Here is a 17,078-nt window from a genome sequence, read left to right as displayed (position 1 = left end):
GATCATCACAAAGGAAACTTAGAATGCAGTGGCGCACATCTTGCCATCTTAAACACAAGAGATGCATAGCTGCCTGGAGCTTGGCACTCTTGATGAGTGCTCATTCCCCCCGCGCTGTCCCAGCAGGGCTTGTGTCTCCTGCTCCGTGTCCACCTGGTTCAAGTGCCAGCAAAAAAGCGGCAGTGAAGCTGCCCTGGACAATGTCTCCTTGCAAGGCTCCTGGTGGGAGGAACCCTGCTGCAGGGAGGCCCTTCACCCTCGCTCAGCTGGAGGTCTTTCTGGATGTTCAGGCACCCCTGCATGTCCCATTGCCCAAAAATACCTCATTGCCCGAGTAGGGGTGCTGTCTGTCCTCTAGCCCTGTGCACGGCTGCAGGGGAAGGATGGCAACAGGTCCTTTCTTGCTTTGGCTGTGGTGGGAAAGGGTTGCTTTGCATTTCAGTGCAGCATGTTCAGGTGGTAATAAACTGTTAAACATGTAACGTAGCATCGCTTTGTGCCTCTGCAAAGGAACTAAAGCCGCATTTTGGGGAGGAAGGAGTAAAAAAAAGAGGGAATTTAAGTTCCTTGAAAATATTTGCAGTTTTTTATGTAGAAGCTGCAGTATATGAATATTGCATGAATATCAATAGCCAAATTCTTATTTAAATCTGCCTTAAAATACCTTCTCCATTTATAACAGAAGGAGTTACTACCTTTTTTATATCAGTTCTTTGAACTGCTTGTCATTTTTGTTGGGGCCCTGTATTTTTTGGTGATCTCCTTATTCCTTTGAAAGACTTGCTTGGAAAATAACTAGTGGAGAATCACAATCAATATTTATTGAGAACAGAGAAAAGTTGTTCAAGGCATAGATATTTCAGAGTCCTGTGCCTGGATTTGTGTTGATCAGGGAATTGCTATTCTCCTATGGCAGGAGAAGTTTCACTGATGAAGGGGCATGTGTGGTCGTGATGGGTAACAGCTGCCTTTTTGTTTCAAGTGACTTAAGCAGTAGAGAAGGAGGGGAAGCCAAATGATAATATGATTCAATAGAGGAAAATATGCAGAAGTAAAGGTGAGGGCTTGGAAGGAGGCTGTGGGAAAAGTGGGAAGCAGAACAGAAAAACAAACGCCTGAGATGGTGGGATGTTGTGGGGTTTTTTTTTTAGTTTTGTTTCTTTTTCTTCTCCTCTTAACATGGTAGCACTCCGCTACCCAATCTGGGCAGGGAGTGTTTCTGTCTACCTTGCTGCCATTTCCTCAGGGAGGTAGGTCTGCTCAGGTGGCCAAAAAACCTTTTGATGGGTGTGCACCCCAGCAGCTGCAGATGGCTAGAGGAGGGAATGGGGCTGGGAAAATGTCTCTTTCTAGAAGGCTGCTGCAGCCTCTGGTAAGTACTGGAATGTCAGAGTGGGTGGAGGGTGTCCCAAAACAGGGGTCTGGCCTCTGCGGTGGTGGGGTTCACCCACGCTTGACAGGAGTTGAAAGAAAGACTTTTTATTTAAATGTAATCATTTTGATGTGAACGCTGTTCAGTTTACTTTGAGAGCCATGAGAAGAGCCAGAAAGGTGCTTGTGGAGATGCGATTAAATCATCCTGTACATAACAGCATTGCTGAAAGTTATTAAAATGTCAGTCTAGAAAGTAGAAATGGAAAAAATTGTTCAGATAAACTGGTTTGTCTTCCTCCTTCCTCCTCTACCAGCCCAAGCAGGACTTTCATATTCTTGAGGTCTCAGCATCTCTCTAGAATGACTTAAGTGATACTCATTGTACTCAATCTCTGTCAAGATAGTTGGTATCAGGCCTCATTCTCTGATAAGGGAACTACCCCAGGAAGCCTTATTTGCTTAATTTCTTATCAGTACTCTGATAAGGTTACTCCAAGTGATAACTGTTCTCCCCTGAATTTATTGCATTTCAGATTCTTGTAAGCTGCCTTCAGGTTTTCACTTCTTGGTCCTAGTGCTTGGCTAGACTGTAGTAATATAGTTTTATTTCTTCTAACAAGTCTGTCATAGAGATGTAGGACTGGAATTTCCTAAACCAGCAGTGACGTACTCAGTGATGTGGAAAAATATGACTAGTATCTTACAGTTTTAAGGGAACCCTCATTATGTCGTTGCAGAAATGAATGGGTTTTTTGCATCTTAAAATCTGCATTTGGTTCTCCTTCCTCCATCACAAAAAAGATATAGTAGGAGAAGAAAAACTAATGAGAAGGACAGCCTGTGTGATCAGAGAAATAGGAAGGAGTCTAAAGTATGCTAGTATTAGTCAATCTGAAAAAGTGAAATAAGTAAGAGAAGATGTTGGAAATCTGTGACATTGTGAATGGTATGGATGTTGGAAATCTGTGACATTGTGAATGGTATGCAGAAGCTGAATAAGGACTATTTATTTGTTCACCCTTAAAATAACATTAATTAGGATGCTCAATGAAATTAATTGAAATTAACTGAGTATAAAGTACAAGAAAGGAAGCACTACTTTATGTAGCACATCATGGTACTGTGGGGTTCATTGGCATAGGACCAGCGTGGAGGTCTTGAAGGGACTGGGCAGTTTAGTGGATGCTGCTCTTCTACCCTGGGAAATCCATGATTTCTAGAAGCCAAGGGGGCTAGTCAGGGAAAAGATTTCTCTATTTACATGCCATCTAAGTGTTTGGTAAGACAGAGATTAATGAGTAAAATGGACTTTTGGTCCAAGTATGCCATTACCTCTATTCTCTCAGGCTACTGAGTTTGTTTACCTGCTGTGGGAAGTGGTCAGTCCTTTGGCCCCTTGTTTACTTCAGCATTACTGCTAGCATTACCAGACATCAGCCTGATGGCTCAGGAACTGTCAGGCAGGTTCAGCTGTCACTGCCAGCACTGCAAAACCTCACGCTGATTTTGGCTGGTGGCAGGTTAGTCTGGAACATTGGTGGGGATGGTATTGTCTTGCAGTGGCATGTGGTATGTCAGTGTGAGCAGCCTGGGATTCTGTTGATGCTTCTTGACCTATTCTATCTACTTATACAGCTATTTACATAGTTGCAGAGGTGTAATTCTCCTATCGTGTGTCAAGGTCTTTTGGATGATAAACTGATTGACCTCTTTGTCATACTCCTTCAATAGTTGCTTTCCAAATTATTCCTAGGTAACTCTTTTTTGTAAGGTTTCCCTTAGCATTGCAAAATGAAATATGAACAGTCTGCTAGGAAACTGAGTTAGGTATAAATATATCAATAAGGACAGAAAAATTCCTATTTTAAACCTATCTGTTTTCAGTAGGCCTGTATTTTCTTGCCTGTTCTCACTTGGCATTCTTCTTCTCATTGCTTATTAATTTTACTATTTTTATATAATTCTTACTTTACATGTTTCCTGAAATCACAGAGAGGTTCAGTCCGCCCACTCTGCCCTTTTCCTAAAAATGCAGTGTGATCAAATTTGCATTAACACCTAGTCAGTTCTCATGGCTGTACAATCCCATCTTCAGTGTATGTGCAGTGCAGGAAAACTTGGGAGGCAGAACCGTGAGTTACTTCACCACTAAGCAAATGTCCAAGTTCAAAAAGTAGCCAGTGGCATTTATTTTAAAGCCTGTGGAGAGGTGCAGCTCTTCCATCTAGTTCTGTCTGAAAGAAGTGTGGTTACCGAGGACTCCATCATGCCTGCACGTGCTCTGGGTGCCCTTGGGACTACTACTAGAGCTAACTGCCGCCAGATCATGTCAGAAAATGTTTGGCTTCCTGAAGGAAAAATGAGAGAGAATAAGGGAACTGGGGAAATAGTATATTGTGGTGTTTTGTTTGCTTTGCCAGGCTTTCCACCCCCTCCGCTGTAACCATTCATGTAGAGCATAATCTGTGACCTTGGCCTCGCTACGTGTACAGTAAGTGGGGTTAGCAGTACCTGTTACATTTAATGGATTTATTGGAATTTTTTCCTCTGAAGGTCGGAATTTTTTAATTTATGATTTTAAATCTGTATATGCACAATTAAAAACGTGGACTAGTTAAGACTTTCCACTATTCAAAGTGATACGATGTGGTTTGGAATTGCCAAAGCCTGCCAAGTAGTTATGCTCAGTGTAAGGACAGTGTCCAGAACCCCTTGCTGGTGGGATTTAAAAAAAAAAGGGGGGGGGGGGGGGGTGGCAGGGCAGAAAAGAAAAAACTATCCAAACAAGAAGTGTCAGAATTTGGTTTCAGAAGACAGGTAGGTTCACAGACTGTGACTGCTTTTAGCCTTTAGCTAAACAGGCTATATAACATATATTCTTGCACATAGATGTGAAAGAAAAGCAAGTTGTCTAATTGTTGGGCTTATTTAGGATTTATTAACCTTTATTGGCAAAAGAAGGACCATTTTATGTTTAGTCTAAACGTGGCTTGTCTTCTGAACTTTTTCTCTTCTACTTGTCTGTACAGTTTTGGGTTTTCAACTATGTGTGAGTATCTAACTCGCTCTTTTGTATTGCACCACGGTGTGTTGGGGACCCTACTAAACACACAGACCCACGTTCCTGTCGGCCAAGAACTAGAGCGTATTTCAGGTTATAACTTTTCACTGGATAGTATTTTTTAATCTCCAAACTTTGCAGCCTATGCAATTAGGAGGACCTGAAAAATACAGTGTATTTCACAAGGGAGGCGGGGAGAGAGATGAGGGAGAGAAGAACATCCCCTCCCAGGTAGGAAGCTGTAGAGGAGAAAGTTGTCCATACTGCTAGAGTATTTTGTGGTCGTCTTGTGCCACAGCGGCATGGCGGTTGCTGTCCTGGTCAGCTCTCAGTCACCATCCCACCTTCCAAAGACAAAGCTTTGGAACAAAAATGTTTAGCTAATACCAAACATCATAAGCCTTGCAGAGAACCTGCTTTTATTGCATATTGTTATTTCTCACATACACACACAGACTTAACTGTTTCACATTCAGCAGGTACAAAATCTTTCTCTCTCTCTCTGTACATCCCTCTGGGCTACTTCATTTTTATTGCCCCCACCCACACCAAGGTCTTACCAATGCATGTCTAGTTAGTATGAAATAGTTGTTCTTAACTGTTTCCTGATTTGTGTGCTGTTTCAGAGCTAAGCAGGAATTAATACATCTGAAAACCTAGCTACTTTTTCCAGCTAGACCAAATGATTTACTAGAAGATGAAGCCTACCTATAAACCTTTCTTGTCTCTCTCCAGTGATAGGTCTCAGGCAGCTTAGGTAGTTTGCCTGCATGGGTATGATACATAGATATAGTTATCCTGGAGTAGCTGAAGTGGCATCTCCCGAGTAGCGCAAAATAGCGTGAACTTGTTAGTTGAGGGAGTTTCTTCAGGCAGGATTGTGTCCATATCGGCAGCTGTACATAAATAATGGATTAAGGAAACATCCAGTATTTGCCGCTCCTTTGTCTGTCGTAATGGCATTGTGTTTCTGATGGTTTAATACTGTGCCCTGCTAACGTTGTCATTACCTGTTTTTCCATCCTTCACCATAGACTACTTTGACTTTGATCTGAGGAAGATGGTGTGACAATGGGGGAAATATAACTGGTCAGAAAAAGGCAGCAAGAATGCTAATTTTAAAAGTGGTACTGTGCGTCTCCAGTCTCGGAGATGAAATGTCTAAGTGATGCTCTGTTCCAAAATGCTAACGGGGAAAAGCCAGCACCTTCCTGATCTTCTCTTCCTACTTCTGCCCTTCATGCCACGTGTACTATCCACATCCACTTAAATTGTGTGTGTTTAGTCCCTGTATGCTTTCCACCTCTACTGCCCTGTGGGAAGAACGCCTTTGCTGTCTGTCGTGTCACTCACCATGGCACTTCTCACGACTGCATCCCTGGCAGGTAGTGGCTGAGGTGCGCCGGCATAACGCCCGGGTGTATCTGCAGGGCTCTCGTGAGTCTCTCTTGACTGAAGGAGACGGTCTCTGACCGTGTAGCCTCTGGAAGACACCGAGGCAGCCCCCAGCATTAATCTCGCTGTGGAAACGGGCGGGCAGAAGGCTCAGGTGCAGCATGCTTGTGGGCCCCTCCTTTCTTCTTGTGTACATTACAGTGGGGCAGGCGAGTCCTCGCCCTTCTTTTTACTACCTGCCTCTGGCTCTCTGGAAATAGCAAAGGCTGCAGCAAAGCCTGAATGCGAGCCAGAAGCCCTGCGCTGCCATTCCCCGTCCTTTCCTCCCCGATCTCCTTCCGGAGCTGCCGGCTTGGGCTGCGGGATCGCTCCCCCCAGGAGGGCAGCGTCTCCAGGCTCCTGGCCCCGGCTGCTGGTTTTGCTGGGCCCAGCCCTGCCTCGCCATCTCGCCTCTCCCCATCTCAGCTGGGCTGCAGCACCCTGACGGAGGCAGCAGGACTTTTCCGAGGGGCCGGGGCCGAGCAGGCTGGACAAGCGGGACAACCATGCACGGCCTCTCCGTGTCCCGGCCCCGCTCGTGGAGCTGGGGTTGCGTGTCACCCTCGCCTCCGCCAGGTACGTGGGTGCGGGGGGTGAGCCTCGTGGGGCTGGGGCTGGCTGGGCAGCTGGCGTCCGCCTCGATCCTTGGCTTCCCTCACCCTCTGCTGTGGTAGGAACTGGAAATAGCTACCCTGCTCACACTGCTGAGAGCTCACCCGTGCCTTTCGGGTCCTGCAAGGGTTTCTGCAAGTGCAATGAGTTTTGCGTACTGCAGCTGACGGAAAATGTCTTCTGAACAAGCTTTTATGCTTTCTGATGCTTGACTGTGTACCGTATGTGTGCGTGTTGCAGAACTCTTGCCATGCTTTTACCCTCAGAGTTTAAAATTTGACGTACTGGTGGTGAAGTGGTGGTTAACCAGTATTTGTTGTGGTCGGACCGATGCAGTAGCAGCACATGCATTCATCTGCTGGTTTCTACCTCAGCCTTGACAGCAGCTCATCACACAAAGTGCTTGTATCTGACAGGTGAATGCATAGGAATCACAGAGAAAAACATGGGAGCAGTTCTGAGTTGATATGGTATCGTGTATACGTTACTCTTGCGGAGTTCCTGAATGATTACTAAACCTGCTGTACTTGATGAAGTTTTGCTTGCCTTGCAATGCAATTTTAAGGCCTAACAGATATTTTTGATGTGTTCTGTTGTTCCTGTTCACAGCTGCGATTTGCACATCCTGTAGATCCCTTTCAAAACATGTTGATAGGTGAACATCTTGAAAGTCAATTACTTGAATAATTTTTTTTTTCTCTTTAGATGACAATCAAAACAAAAGCAATGAAAAGAAAGAGAAAAAAATGGTTTCTCAGAAACCCCATGGTACCATAGAATATACTGTAAGTATTGCTGTGTGGTTTCTTCCTGTCTGCTTTTTGAAAGTGGAGTTGTTGAGGCCGACAGGGAGCCAGTGGCACAAAGCTCAAAGCACTAAGTGAATGCTGGCTGCAGTTTGTACTTATCTCAATAAGGATTGCTCCAAATATCGTTGTATGGGGAGAGCTAGGCTCACATCCTGAGCCACTGTTCAACCCAGGTCTTCTGCCTCTTCTCACAGCTGACAGTTCTATTTTTACTTCTCCACTGTGGCTCTTTAGTAGAGAATCGGTTTTGTTATTCTGAAAAATACTTCTATTCCACAGCATTGCTTAGGTCATCAAGTGGTTGGCCTATGCTCGGTCTCAAGATGATGTGAGACCCCTTTCTCTAAGCTGGAGCAGGGCAGCAGTGTGCTGCCGCGGCAGCTTAGAGGACTAGTTCTGCCCAAAAAGTCTTTGTGTGAGCCAGCCAGGTCCCTGAACGGGGGCTGCACCCCTGTCTCTGTCATGCAGAGCGACTGTGGAAGGCGAGCGTCCCAGCTGGGAACTGCACAAATGCCTGATGTGCTGTGACTGCTGAAAGTGTAATGAACCTTTCCAGTGTGTGTCCTTTCCCCAGTTGCCAGACCAGTTCGAAATAAGGTGGTGCTGCTTTAAAGTTTTGTGAGAAAAGGAGAGGGACATCTGTAACACCTCTCCATTTTATCTACTGTATAGTATGAGAGAATATTTTTTTCTTTTTATTGATACTGGCTCATCATGTAAGCTATTAAACAGAGGGTGTGTTGAGATCATCAGATTTACTCTCTGCAAACAGTCTGTTAGATGGTTTTAGTTCAGCTAGTGTGCTGAATGTGTTCACTATGGTATCTTAAGCTTCAACTCTTTCTTCAGGCTGGAAATCAGGACACCATAAACAGCATAGCATTAAAGTTTAACATCACCCCAAACAAGCTTGTGGAGCTCAATAAGCTTTTCACGCAGACGATTGTGCCAGGCCAGGTAAATATTTTATGTTTTTTTAATACCTGAAACCTGATTATTTGCTTACTTTCACATATCTTTTAGGTACTTGGGTACAAGGATAATGGACAGTAATTTAAATGCCTCAAAGGGGAACTCACTAGATCGTTACCTGGAGTGCAGGGGGGAGCTTTGTAATTGCCATATCTGACTCTTGTTATTCATTTACTGGCACTAAAGCTTAAAGATGACTGGGAAGCTCAAGAGGGTAATGTAGCTGTTGCAAGAGAGTTAAGTTCTTGGGAAGCCTAGATAAATGCTATAAATAATACATTAAAGCGTTAGAGAGTTAGATACAGTAATTGAAATGGCTCTTTGCCGTTATGTTGGGGATGAGTCAGTCTTCTGCAAGATGAGAAATAAATGGAGATAGACTGTTCTGGGGAGAGTCAAGTAATGGAAATGCAAATGTGAAGGCTAACACCTGGTTCATGAAGAGCAGATCTCTACTTCTGCTTCACAGACATTAAGAGATTGAAGTGTCCTGATCTGCACATGGGGAAACTGAGGCACAAAGAGATGGCGTGACTTGCCTAAGAATACCCAGCAGACAAAAGCTGGGATAAGGAAAATGGTTTTATTTTTCTGAACATTTTTAGTTTAAAACTAAACTGTGAACTTTTTTTTAACTATAGAAGTATCTATCTTTGCTCTGACACTTGCAACAAATGACTCTGGTTTTATTGGGGTGGAGGTCCAAAGCTGTACTGCAATTTTAATACTGCTGTACTAAAAGTCTGGGACGTTCACTGTGAGGGAATGTGAAAATTCAAACAGAGCATTTTATTTTTATATACACTTGTATTTGTGTAAGTTGTTCTTTTTTCTTTTAAATGTAGTACATGATGCTAAAATGCTGGTTCATATAAAGAATATTTTCTTAAATTTGGAGAGGCAAGTATGTTTTTGGAAACAGACAGCCTATAGTGGAGTGTTATAAACTTCTAGCGCAAAAAATCCCCCATCTTCAGCAGTGGCCTTCTTTTTGGGCCAGAGTTTCCTATTAGAAGTTAATGACTATTAATAGTCATTTTACAGTTACTTTTTCTGTAGTTGTGATAGTCGCACAACAACCTGGGATTGTAAATTTGGGGGGGGGGGAAAAAGGAGGTTCTCATTCTATGGAAAATGTTTTATTTTCTTGCCTGTGCTGCAAAACAAAATGTAGAGGTAGATCCTGTGATTAATTAGACCTGCACGTGCCCCACCATCACCACCTATGAAGAAAGACTCTAGAATAAGTAGTTGTTAAGGAGTGCATTGCAATCACGAGTGATCCATATTGGGTTGTCTTTCTAGTAGAACATAGTATTTATAGTGAATTACTTTTTAAAGCTTGTGTCTCACTGTTTTGACATACATGTTTGTATTTAGATTCTCTTTGTGCCAGAGACAAGTGCTGCAAGGCTGTCGTCTTTCAGTCCTGGTGGTCCCGTTTCTCCTTCATCATCAGATGCTGAATATGATAAACTCCCTGTAAGTCAAACATTGGTTCACTCTTCACAAAATAATTTCTGATTCTGAAGCTGAGATTCAAGGCTGTGTAAATAACAGGGTTTTGAGGTGACAGTTCAGACCTTGTGTGTAGTGTATTGAGTAACATTAATTTGCTGTACTACAAAATTTACCATCTCTTTAAAATATTCCAAATTAAGGGAATTCTGTCTGAGCGTAGAAACCAAGTACAAGTTCTGTTGGGCCCAGAGTCCATCAAAACAGTTGAAAATGGTATAGTGTATAGTTTTTAAAGAGCAGAAAGTTAAATATGAAGAATTATTTAGTGTTTCACCCTGGAGATTTCTATGCTGCTCTGCAGTCCAGAGCCTTGATCCTGCATTGGGATCCTTGAGCACGGAGGCTGTTAATTTAGTCTGAGCAGTCAGTTTCTTTTTAGTTAAGCATATTATGGTGGTACCCGTATATAGACTTGTCTTATATAGACGAGGTTGAGGGATTTAATCTTTGTGAAAGGCCTTGGAATAGCTGATCTTTCATCTTCCATAGAAGGGTGATTGGCCATGATGATTTTACATAGTAGTTTTAGGCAGTTTAGCTGTCCACCTGCTGATGTTAAAGCAATTAGACATTTCAAATTTCAAAAGGAAAGTGGAGAGAAGCCTGGAGTGAATAACTGTGTTTAACCTTAGTTTTATGCCTGTGTGCCACCTGCATGGGGAATCACACCAGTGCGCTGTGTGCAGAGGTCTTCAGTGTAGGTGAGGTGGCAGTACTGGCCCTTTCTTAATGAGAGTACCTCATTAGGTAGGAGAGCTGGCTTGCCTTGGCATTTTTTAATTTCTTGCCTATTATTTGTATGGAGGTTTATTGTAATGTTACGAGGTTTTTCTTCCATACAGGATACTGCAAGAAGTGTACATACATACATACATGACCACCACTTTTCCTCCTTAAGCAAAAGGAAAATAGTTGGTCAAGCCTGGCCTTTTAGTTGCCCAAAATCTAAAAGTATATGATTCTGGTGCTGTTGCTCTGCACTGAACTTTTTCTTTTTTAAGGATGCTGATTTGGCAAGAAAGGCCTTCAAACCGGTTGAGAGAGTCCTGTCTTCTACTTCAGAAGAGGATGAGCCTGTGGTTGTTAAATTTTTAAAAATGAATTGTCGTTACTTCACAGATGGTAAGGTAGGTGAAACCTGGCTTTTGGGCATTGTTTGAGATTCTTTAAAAGTAAAATCTGTTTAGCTAAGTGAGAGATGAATACTGAGGGAGTCAAACATGCTCCATGTTTGTGAAGAACATAAATGTTATGGTGGCTTTATCTATCACTGCTGTGTTTATTGGTACCATGGTAATACGCTGTATCATTTTGTTCTTTCAATTGTTTAATGTTATGATAATTGCTTTATGAAAGAATAGCTCTTCTACCCATCTTCATTCCCTTACCATGTCATACCAGAACTATCTATTTAAGAGTGTATTGCTAGATACACAGAGAAAACTGCACTTTAAAGACGTGTCAAGATTAGTTGTCCAGTTCCATCAAATTGTGCAACAGCTTTATAAAACGAGCACATGCCTATCTATTTCATTTATGACTTTAAGCTAAATTTTAACTGTTTCCAAAGCAGTGTTTCCAAATATGTCCATCTTGCTTCTGCACTTGCTAATGAATGTCATGCAAACCCTAATAAAAAGATAAATATTGCATGATACAACCTTTTTTTTTCTTTCTTCTTGCAAGTATTCTTCTAACATATGTGTTCCCACTGGGACTGCAACCCTAAATTTTACAGCAGCTGGTTTAGAAGTGAAGGCACAAAGCTTGGGCAGTATTTTAACCCTCCTCTTCTCAAGGTTGCAAGACACTGTCGTCTTGGACTGTCTAATTTATCTGCTCTTGTTGACTGGTTTCAGTTAAATGTCTGCATGTTTGGATTTTCAAGTTCTCTGGAATTTATAGCACTGGAGATGCTAACCATTGTAGTTTAAACATATTTTTCCTTTAGTCCTGACTTTTGTAAGATGGATGTGTTTACAGCTACGGGTTTTGGCTTCTTTTCGCATCGAGTGGATGTAGACTGTATTTAACCACTCTGCAATTTTTCAGTCTGCTATTTTGTAGAAAGTAATAAAGGACTACTTGATGTCTCGCATGTAAATTAGGGCAATACTGTGGCTTTGTTATGTGGTGCTTGCTAGGTGCAGAGGATACAGATTGCCAATTTTATGGCTGCAGGACTAAAAAAGTAATTTGCAGTCAGAACAATCAAAAGGGGGATGGCTTCTTTGCCAGTGTAGCTAAAATCCCTTGTTGCCTTGCTTCCTGCAGTGGCTGGGTAGGAAGTACAGCCTACTGATATATTGCTCTTCTAGTTAACTAGAGTTACGTACCTGTGGGAGAAGCCTCTGCACTTGATTTTGATTTTTTTCATCCAAACACAAACCAGGCACGTGTACATCAGTCATACAGGAGAAACAAATGGGAAATACATACAGACTTTGCTTTCCAAAGGAGCAGGCACACATGCACTCACTCGCCAGTGCCAAGCCATCAGCTTGGCATCTCCCCGATTTGACAAAAAACAAACCAAGCTTGTGGTCCTTTACCTGCCTATTTGTTAGCCTTCCTTGGCTTGCCTTGCAGATGACCTTGGATAATTAATAGTACCTACAGTGTAGGTCATTCCTGTTGATCGGTGGCTCCTATTTGTCAGATGTCATGATTTACGCACAGCTTCTGAGTTGGTCTGGTGAATTTTGTGGCTTGTCTGGAAGAGAGGGTGCAGGAGCAAGACAATGGAAATCTCCTTTGTAAACCTTGAAAAATGTCAGTTGCCATGGGTTGGATGCTGAATAATGGCTGATGCATTATCGAATCCATGGCTAGAGCACGTTTTGAAGAATTAAATATGTCTTCTACAGCTGTGCAAAATCTGCTTGGATCAGTGGTAGAAGCTGCTTCTAGATCAAGGAGAAGCTGTTTCATATCAGGTCCCTATATAAAGAAGTTTTTTGCGTGTACCTCTGATAGACTATATCACGGGGACCTATAATCTAGCTTAGCATAGTAACCTTGACATTTCCATGAGTAAGACTGCCTTCAGGTGTGCTGGCTGCATATAAATTCATGTATCAAATGAAGGTGGCTGTATCTAGAATAAAATGGAACTTTTTTTTTTTTTTTTTTAAATCCACTACTCTGTTTTGTCTGAGGTTTGCTTGATTAACAATCTGCAGTTTTAGCTTGTAGCAGCCAGCACTGAGAGTTGAATAGTTTGGATGTTCTTCCTTATCAGCCAGGAACTTTGGTGTTACTAAGCCTTTTTTTAATTTGCTCTCCTTACAATGTCAGACTTGATGCAATTGGAAACCAAAATGTTTTGTTAGCAAACATTGCATGATGGGGTATAAAGAGGCTCAAGAGAGGGCTTTTTTTTTAGGATAGTTGCCTAAAATCCAATACCAAATGATAAGTGAATTACATGTGATCTTCTAACTCTTCCTTCTCCTATTTTAGGGTGTAGTTGGAGGAGTCATGATAGTAACTCCCAACAATATCATGTTTGACCCACATAAATCTGATCCTCTGGTAATTGAGAATGGCTGTGAAGAATATGGACTCATCTGCCCCATGGAGGAGGTTGTCTCAATAGCTCTCTACAATGACATCTCTCACATGAAGATTAAAGATGCATTGCCATCGTAAGGACTGCTCTTCCCTGAACTTATGTTTACAGATTTTCAGTAAGGGCCATGGAAAAAGAGGTGGGGGAATGGAGGGGAAGAGTTTTAATGCAGCAGAATAAAGCAAATCAGGGGAGGAAGGTGCCAGCAAAGGAGTGATTCACTTGTGTTGGTCTTCCGCTTTCTTTTCAGAACACCAGTGGCAGTAAAGAGAAATGGGTCGTGAATATGAGAACCAAAGTGCAAAGGAGACCAGTAAAAAACAGTAATTAAAAGCACTGGTGGCGTGCCATGGTTGGGCTCTTGCACTGAGCCATCTCTAGGGTTATTTCAGTGGAAGTGAAGAGGGTTAGATTTGGATCATTTGTTGTGTTACCAGGACTGTTCTGAGAGGAGTATTTAAAATTTATGAAGATAACAGCACCTTAACTGCCATCTTCAGGACTTACAGAAACACCAGTCTGTGGAATACTTCCACTTCAGAACCAGAAATGCATTGATAGTTATCATTTATAATACATAATAGACTTTCTGGGGTTTGCTGCTCTCATTTATGCATAGTCTAGGCACCGCTTACAGATTTGTTCTAAGCAAGGTTTTGTCCTTACAGGCAACACCTGTTGATCAGTGAAATTCATCTACTTGCCTCCATTTTCTCATTTCAAGAAAAACTTTCCAGATACTTGTTACACTCATTAGTAGAGTGTTTAGTAACTTCTTAGTAGCTTTTAAGTGATGAGAATCTCATATTCTCATTCACCTCAGACTTTTTAGCAGCGATGAAGAGCTCAAGTTGTATGCTGTTAGGTTTTTAAGAATTTTCCATTTTGAAATGTTTTATGATTGTCCTGCTTTAAAAAGAAATCTTTGGAGAAGTCTGCATTCAAACAGTACATTTGAGTAATGTAGAAAAAGAAAAGAAAAAAAACTCTAACTCTGTTGCCTGTTACTGTTTTGCAGTAAACATGTTCAAACAGGGTACGGCTTATCTCCGATTTGTTTTCTTCACAAAAATACATTTGTACTGACTAGGGAAGCACGGGTGGTTGTAGAGGTTGACTCATTGTCAGGTGCGGGAAATAACAATATTAATATGGTATGAATGAAATTCCAGCAGCTAAATACATGTCCTGTGGTTTTTTAGTTACTGAACTTCTGGTAACTTGCACATTGTTATTACATGTGTACCATTTCTTCACCCATGTGGCGTATTCTGCCAATGGTTTACTCATTTTATTTCCATATTATCCTTTCTGCATTTTTCTTCGTTTTCTTTAAAGTCGCTTATTTCCACTGATGTATGTTTATTTTGGAGAAAGTAATTTTTCATTGAGTTTCAGAGCTTAAGTTAAGTTGGTATATTATTTAGTTTTTCTTTTCCTTTTTTTTTTGTTTCCATTTTGCTTTTAACATCCTATGTACATCCATCATTTTCCTTGACAGTGACATACCAAAGGATCTTTGTCCTCTGTACAGGCCAGGAGAATGGGAAGACCTATCCTGTGAGAAAGATATCAATCCTTTCAGCAAATTCAAATCCCTTAGCAAGGAAAAGAGGCAGCAGAATGGGGATCCATCCATTGCTCTGGGTGCCAAACAGATAAAGCCTTCAGATGAGGAAAAGTCTGCTGATTTTGAAGTTCTTCAGTCATCTGAGAGTACAGGCTCAATCAAATCAAAGTTACTGGAATTTCCCAGCAACATCACTGCCACTGAACATTTGGAAAAGTTTGCTGTGGATCCATGTGCCAGAGAGCCTTCTGGGGAAAAAAATGCTTCAGATATCAAAACCAAAGAAAAATCCCTTTTGGGAGAAGGAGAGGATGACTTCATTGAGCTGGGAAAGACGTCATCTCCTATGGATAGAGGGTTGGACAGGAAAATCTCAGTAATGGAAGGCTTGCTGGCTGACCCCAGGGAGTTGGGGAGAACTAAGCAGCAGGTAACCAAACCCACTACAGAAGTCCAGGAGCACTTGACAGTTGATTCCTTGGAAAAAAAGGACAGTGTTGAACCTAAAGCTGACTTAGACTTAGAGCTGTGTGAAAAGCAAGATGTTATTCCAGAAGTAAACAAATGTGTCAGTTCCCCGACAGGTAAGGTGGAGACTGCATTGGACACTAAGAAAGAGCTAGAGAAAGATAAACTTATTGAATTTTACCTCAATAAAGATGGGAATGGGTCTCAGTCATCTGAAGACTTACACAAGGCTGAAATCCAGAAAGGTGAAAACAATAAAGCAATTGGCATAGACCTTACACTTAGCTGTTCAAAGTCCCAAGCTAATGAAGTCCATACAGTTAAAAGTATGGAGCTTGATTCCTGCTGTGTTGAAAGGAAAGCACCTTCATTAGAAATCAGCTCAGCAGCAGCAGAGGAAAAGGATCTGAAAGAGTCTGTGGACTCTTCATTAGTACCAGCCATAGACAAGACCTGTCAAGAAACACAGTTAGACAATCAATCAGAAATCAGACTGTGGCTGCTGCAGAAAATTCAAGTGCCAATTGAAGGTAGGTCTCTGGTTATCCTTGTTTCCTCTGAGACTTGGACAGCATTATGACGGTAACCTTTGAATTGATAGCCTTCTGCTCTAAATTCCCTCTTTCTATAATACCTGGTCTTTTTTTTTTTTTTTTTTTAATCTCGTATATTATATTTTTATATTATCTGCTATTTAGAAGAAAAAAAATACTTTCAAATTCCCTAAGCTTCTAGTTTGATAAGTAGCTTGTGTGCTCTTTCCATATTCAGTGATCACTGTTTGTATAATCTTCACCTCTGTTTACTGGCTTTAAGAAGGATAGTGAAATGTCATCCAGTTGCAGTATTGACAGGGACACTTCATGGCCTAGGAATTGTCACTCTGTGTTGGTAACTTTTGTTGCTTCAGTGAAGTCTGTCAGTGTATTTCTGATATTATCCAAAGTAGTAGTGCATTGCTGTAGAGGGAGGTACCAAAGTATACTTGACAGTATTTGCATCTGTCTCGTGTGTTTCGTGCTATGGAAACCCTTAAAGAAGTGATAAACAGGAATATATGTAGAGTCTTACTGACTGATCATGTTTGTCCTGATTGGTCTGATTGGGTTATCATAAATAAAATTCAGGCTGTTACTGGAAAGCATATAAGAAAATGAAATCTCAGTTTAGATAGCGTGTACACATATTACTACTTCTGCTACAGCCCAGTGCCTTTAAGCACTAGTCCATCCTGGAGCGCTGATGCTCCTCTCTTGGTAGTTTAATAAACCAGTGGACATACCCTTGATTCATATCAGGTGGTGGGGAATGACAAGAGTGGAAGTCTTTACTTTAAAAACAGTTGTTCTTAAAATGATTTTTCCTTTCTTTTGGAAGGGTTTATATCTCGCTAGTTGTATTTGGTGGTCATTCTCATTGGGAGAGAAAAAAAAAAAATAATGGCTGTATACATACTCCTAAAGTGAATGGGGCAACTTCAGTGTGATTGAGGCCATAGTTTAATAAGCAATTTTTTTGTCACACTAGCAGTTTAAGGAACTTTTACTGCTCTTACGCTTGACCCTGTCTTGTGCAGGCAGAAGGTGTTTGTATGGCTGTCTGTCAGAGTTGAGGAACTGATCGGGCTTTGTGTGTGTGTGTGTGTGTGTGTGCAGGGTTACCCTTTGACTGGATGGGTTTCCTGGA

At 41.7% G+C, this 17,078-nt stretch overlaps 1 protein-coding gene across 5 annotated transcripts in view; it reads left to right on the top strand.

The window, feature by feature from the left end:
- Window positions 1-17,078, top strand: part of NCOA7 (nuclear receptor coactivator 7) — a 98,665-nt gene that overhangs the window by 60,007 nt on the left and 21,580 nt on the right. For 3 of the 5 annotated variants that reach the window (XM_052781152.1, XM_052781153.1, XM_052781156.1), the window contains exons 4-9: window positions 7,187-7,266; window positions 8,140-8,247; window positions 9,643-9,744; window positions 10,785-10,910; window positions 13,246-13,430; window positions 14,856-15,922. In XM_052781152.1, coding sequence (XP_052637112.1) covers window positions 7,187-7,266; window positions 8,140-8,247; window positions 9,643-9,744; window positions 10,785-10,910; window positions 13,246-13,430; window positions 14,856-15,922 — 1,668 coding nt within the window. The remainder of the gene's footprint in view (window positions 1-7,186; window positions 7,267-8,139; window positions 8,248-9,642; window positions 9,745-10,784; window positions 10,911-13,245; window positions 13,431-14,855; window positions 15,923-17,078) is intronic. The other 2 variants (XM_052781154.1, XM_052781155.1) reach the window with 2 other exon arrangements.

The sequence above is a fragment of the Harpia harpyja genome, chromosome 3 (assembly GCF_026419915.1).
Source record: "Harpia harpyja isolate bHarHar1 chromosome 3, bHarHar1 primary haplotype, whole genome shotgun sequence".
Taxonomy (NCBI): Eukaryota; Metazoa; Chordata; class Aves; order Accipitriformes; family Accipitridae; genus Harpia; species Harpia harpyja.
This window is presented reverse-complemented; position numbering and strand designations above follow the sequence as displayed.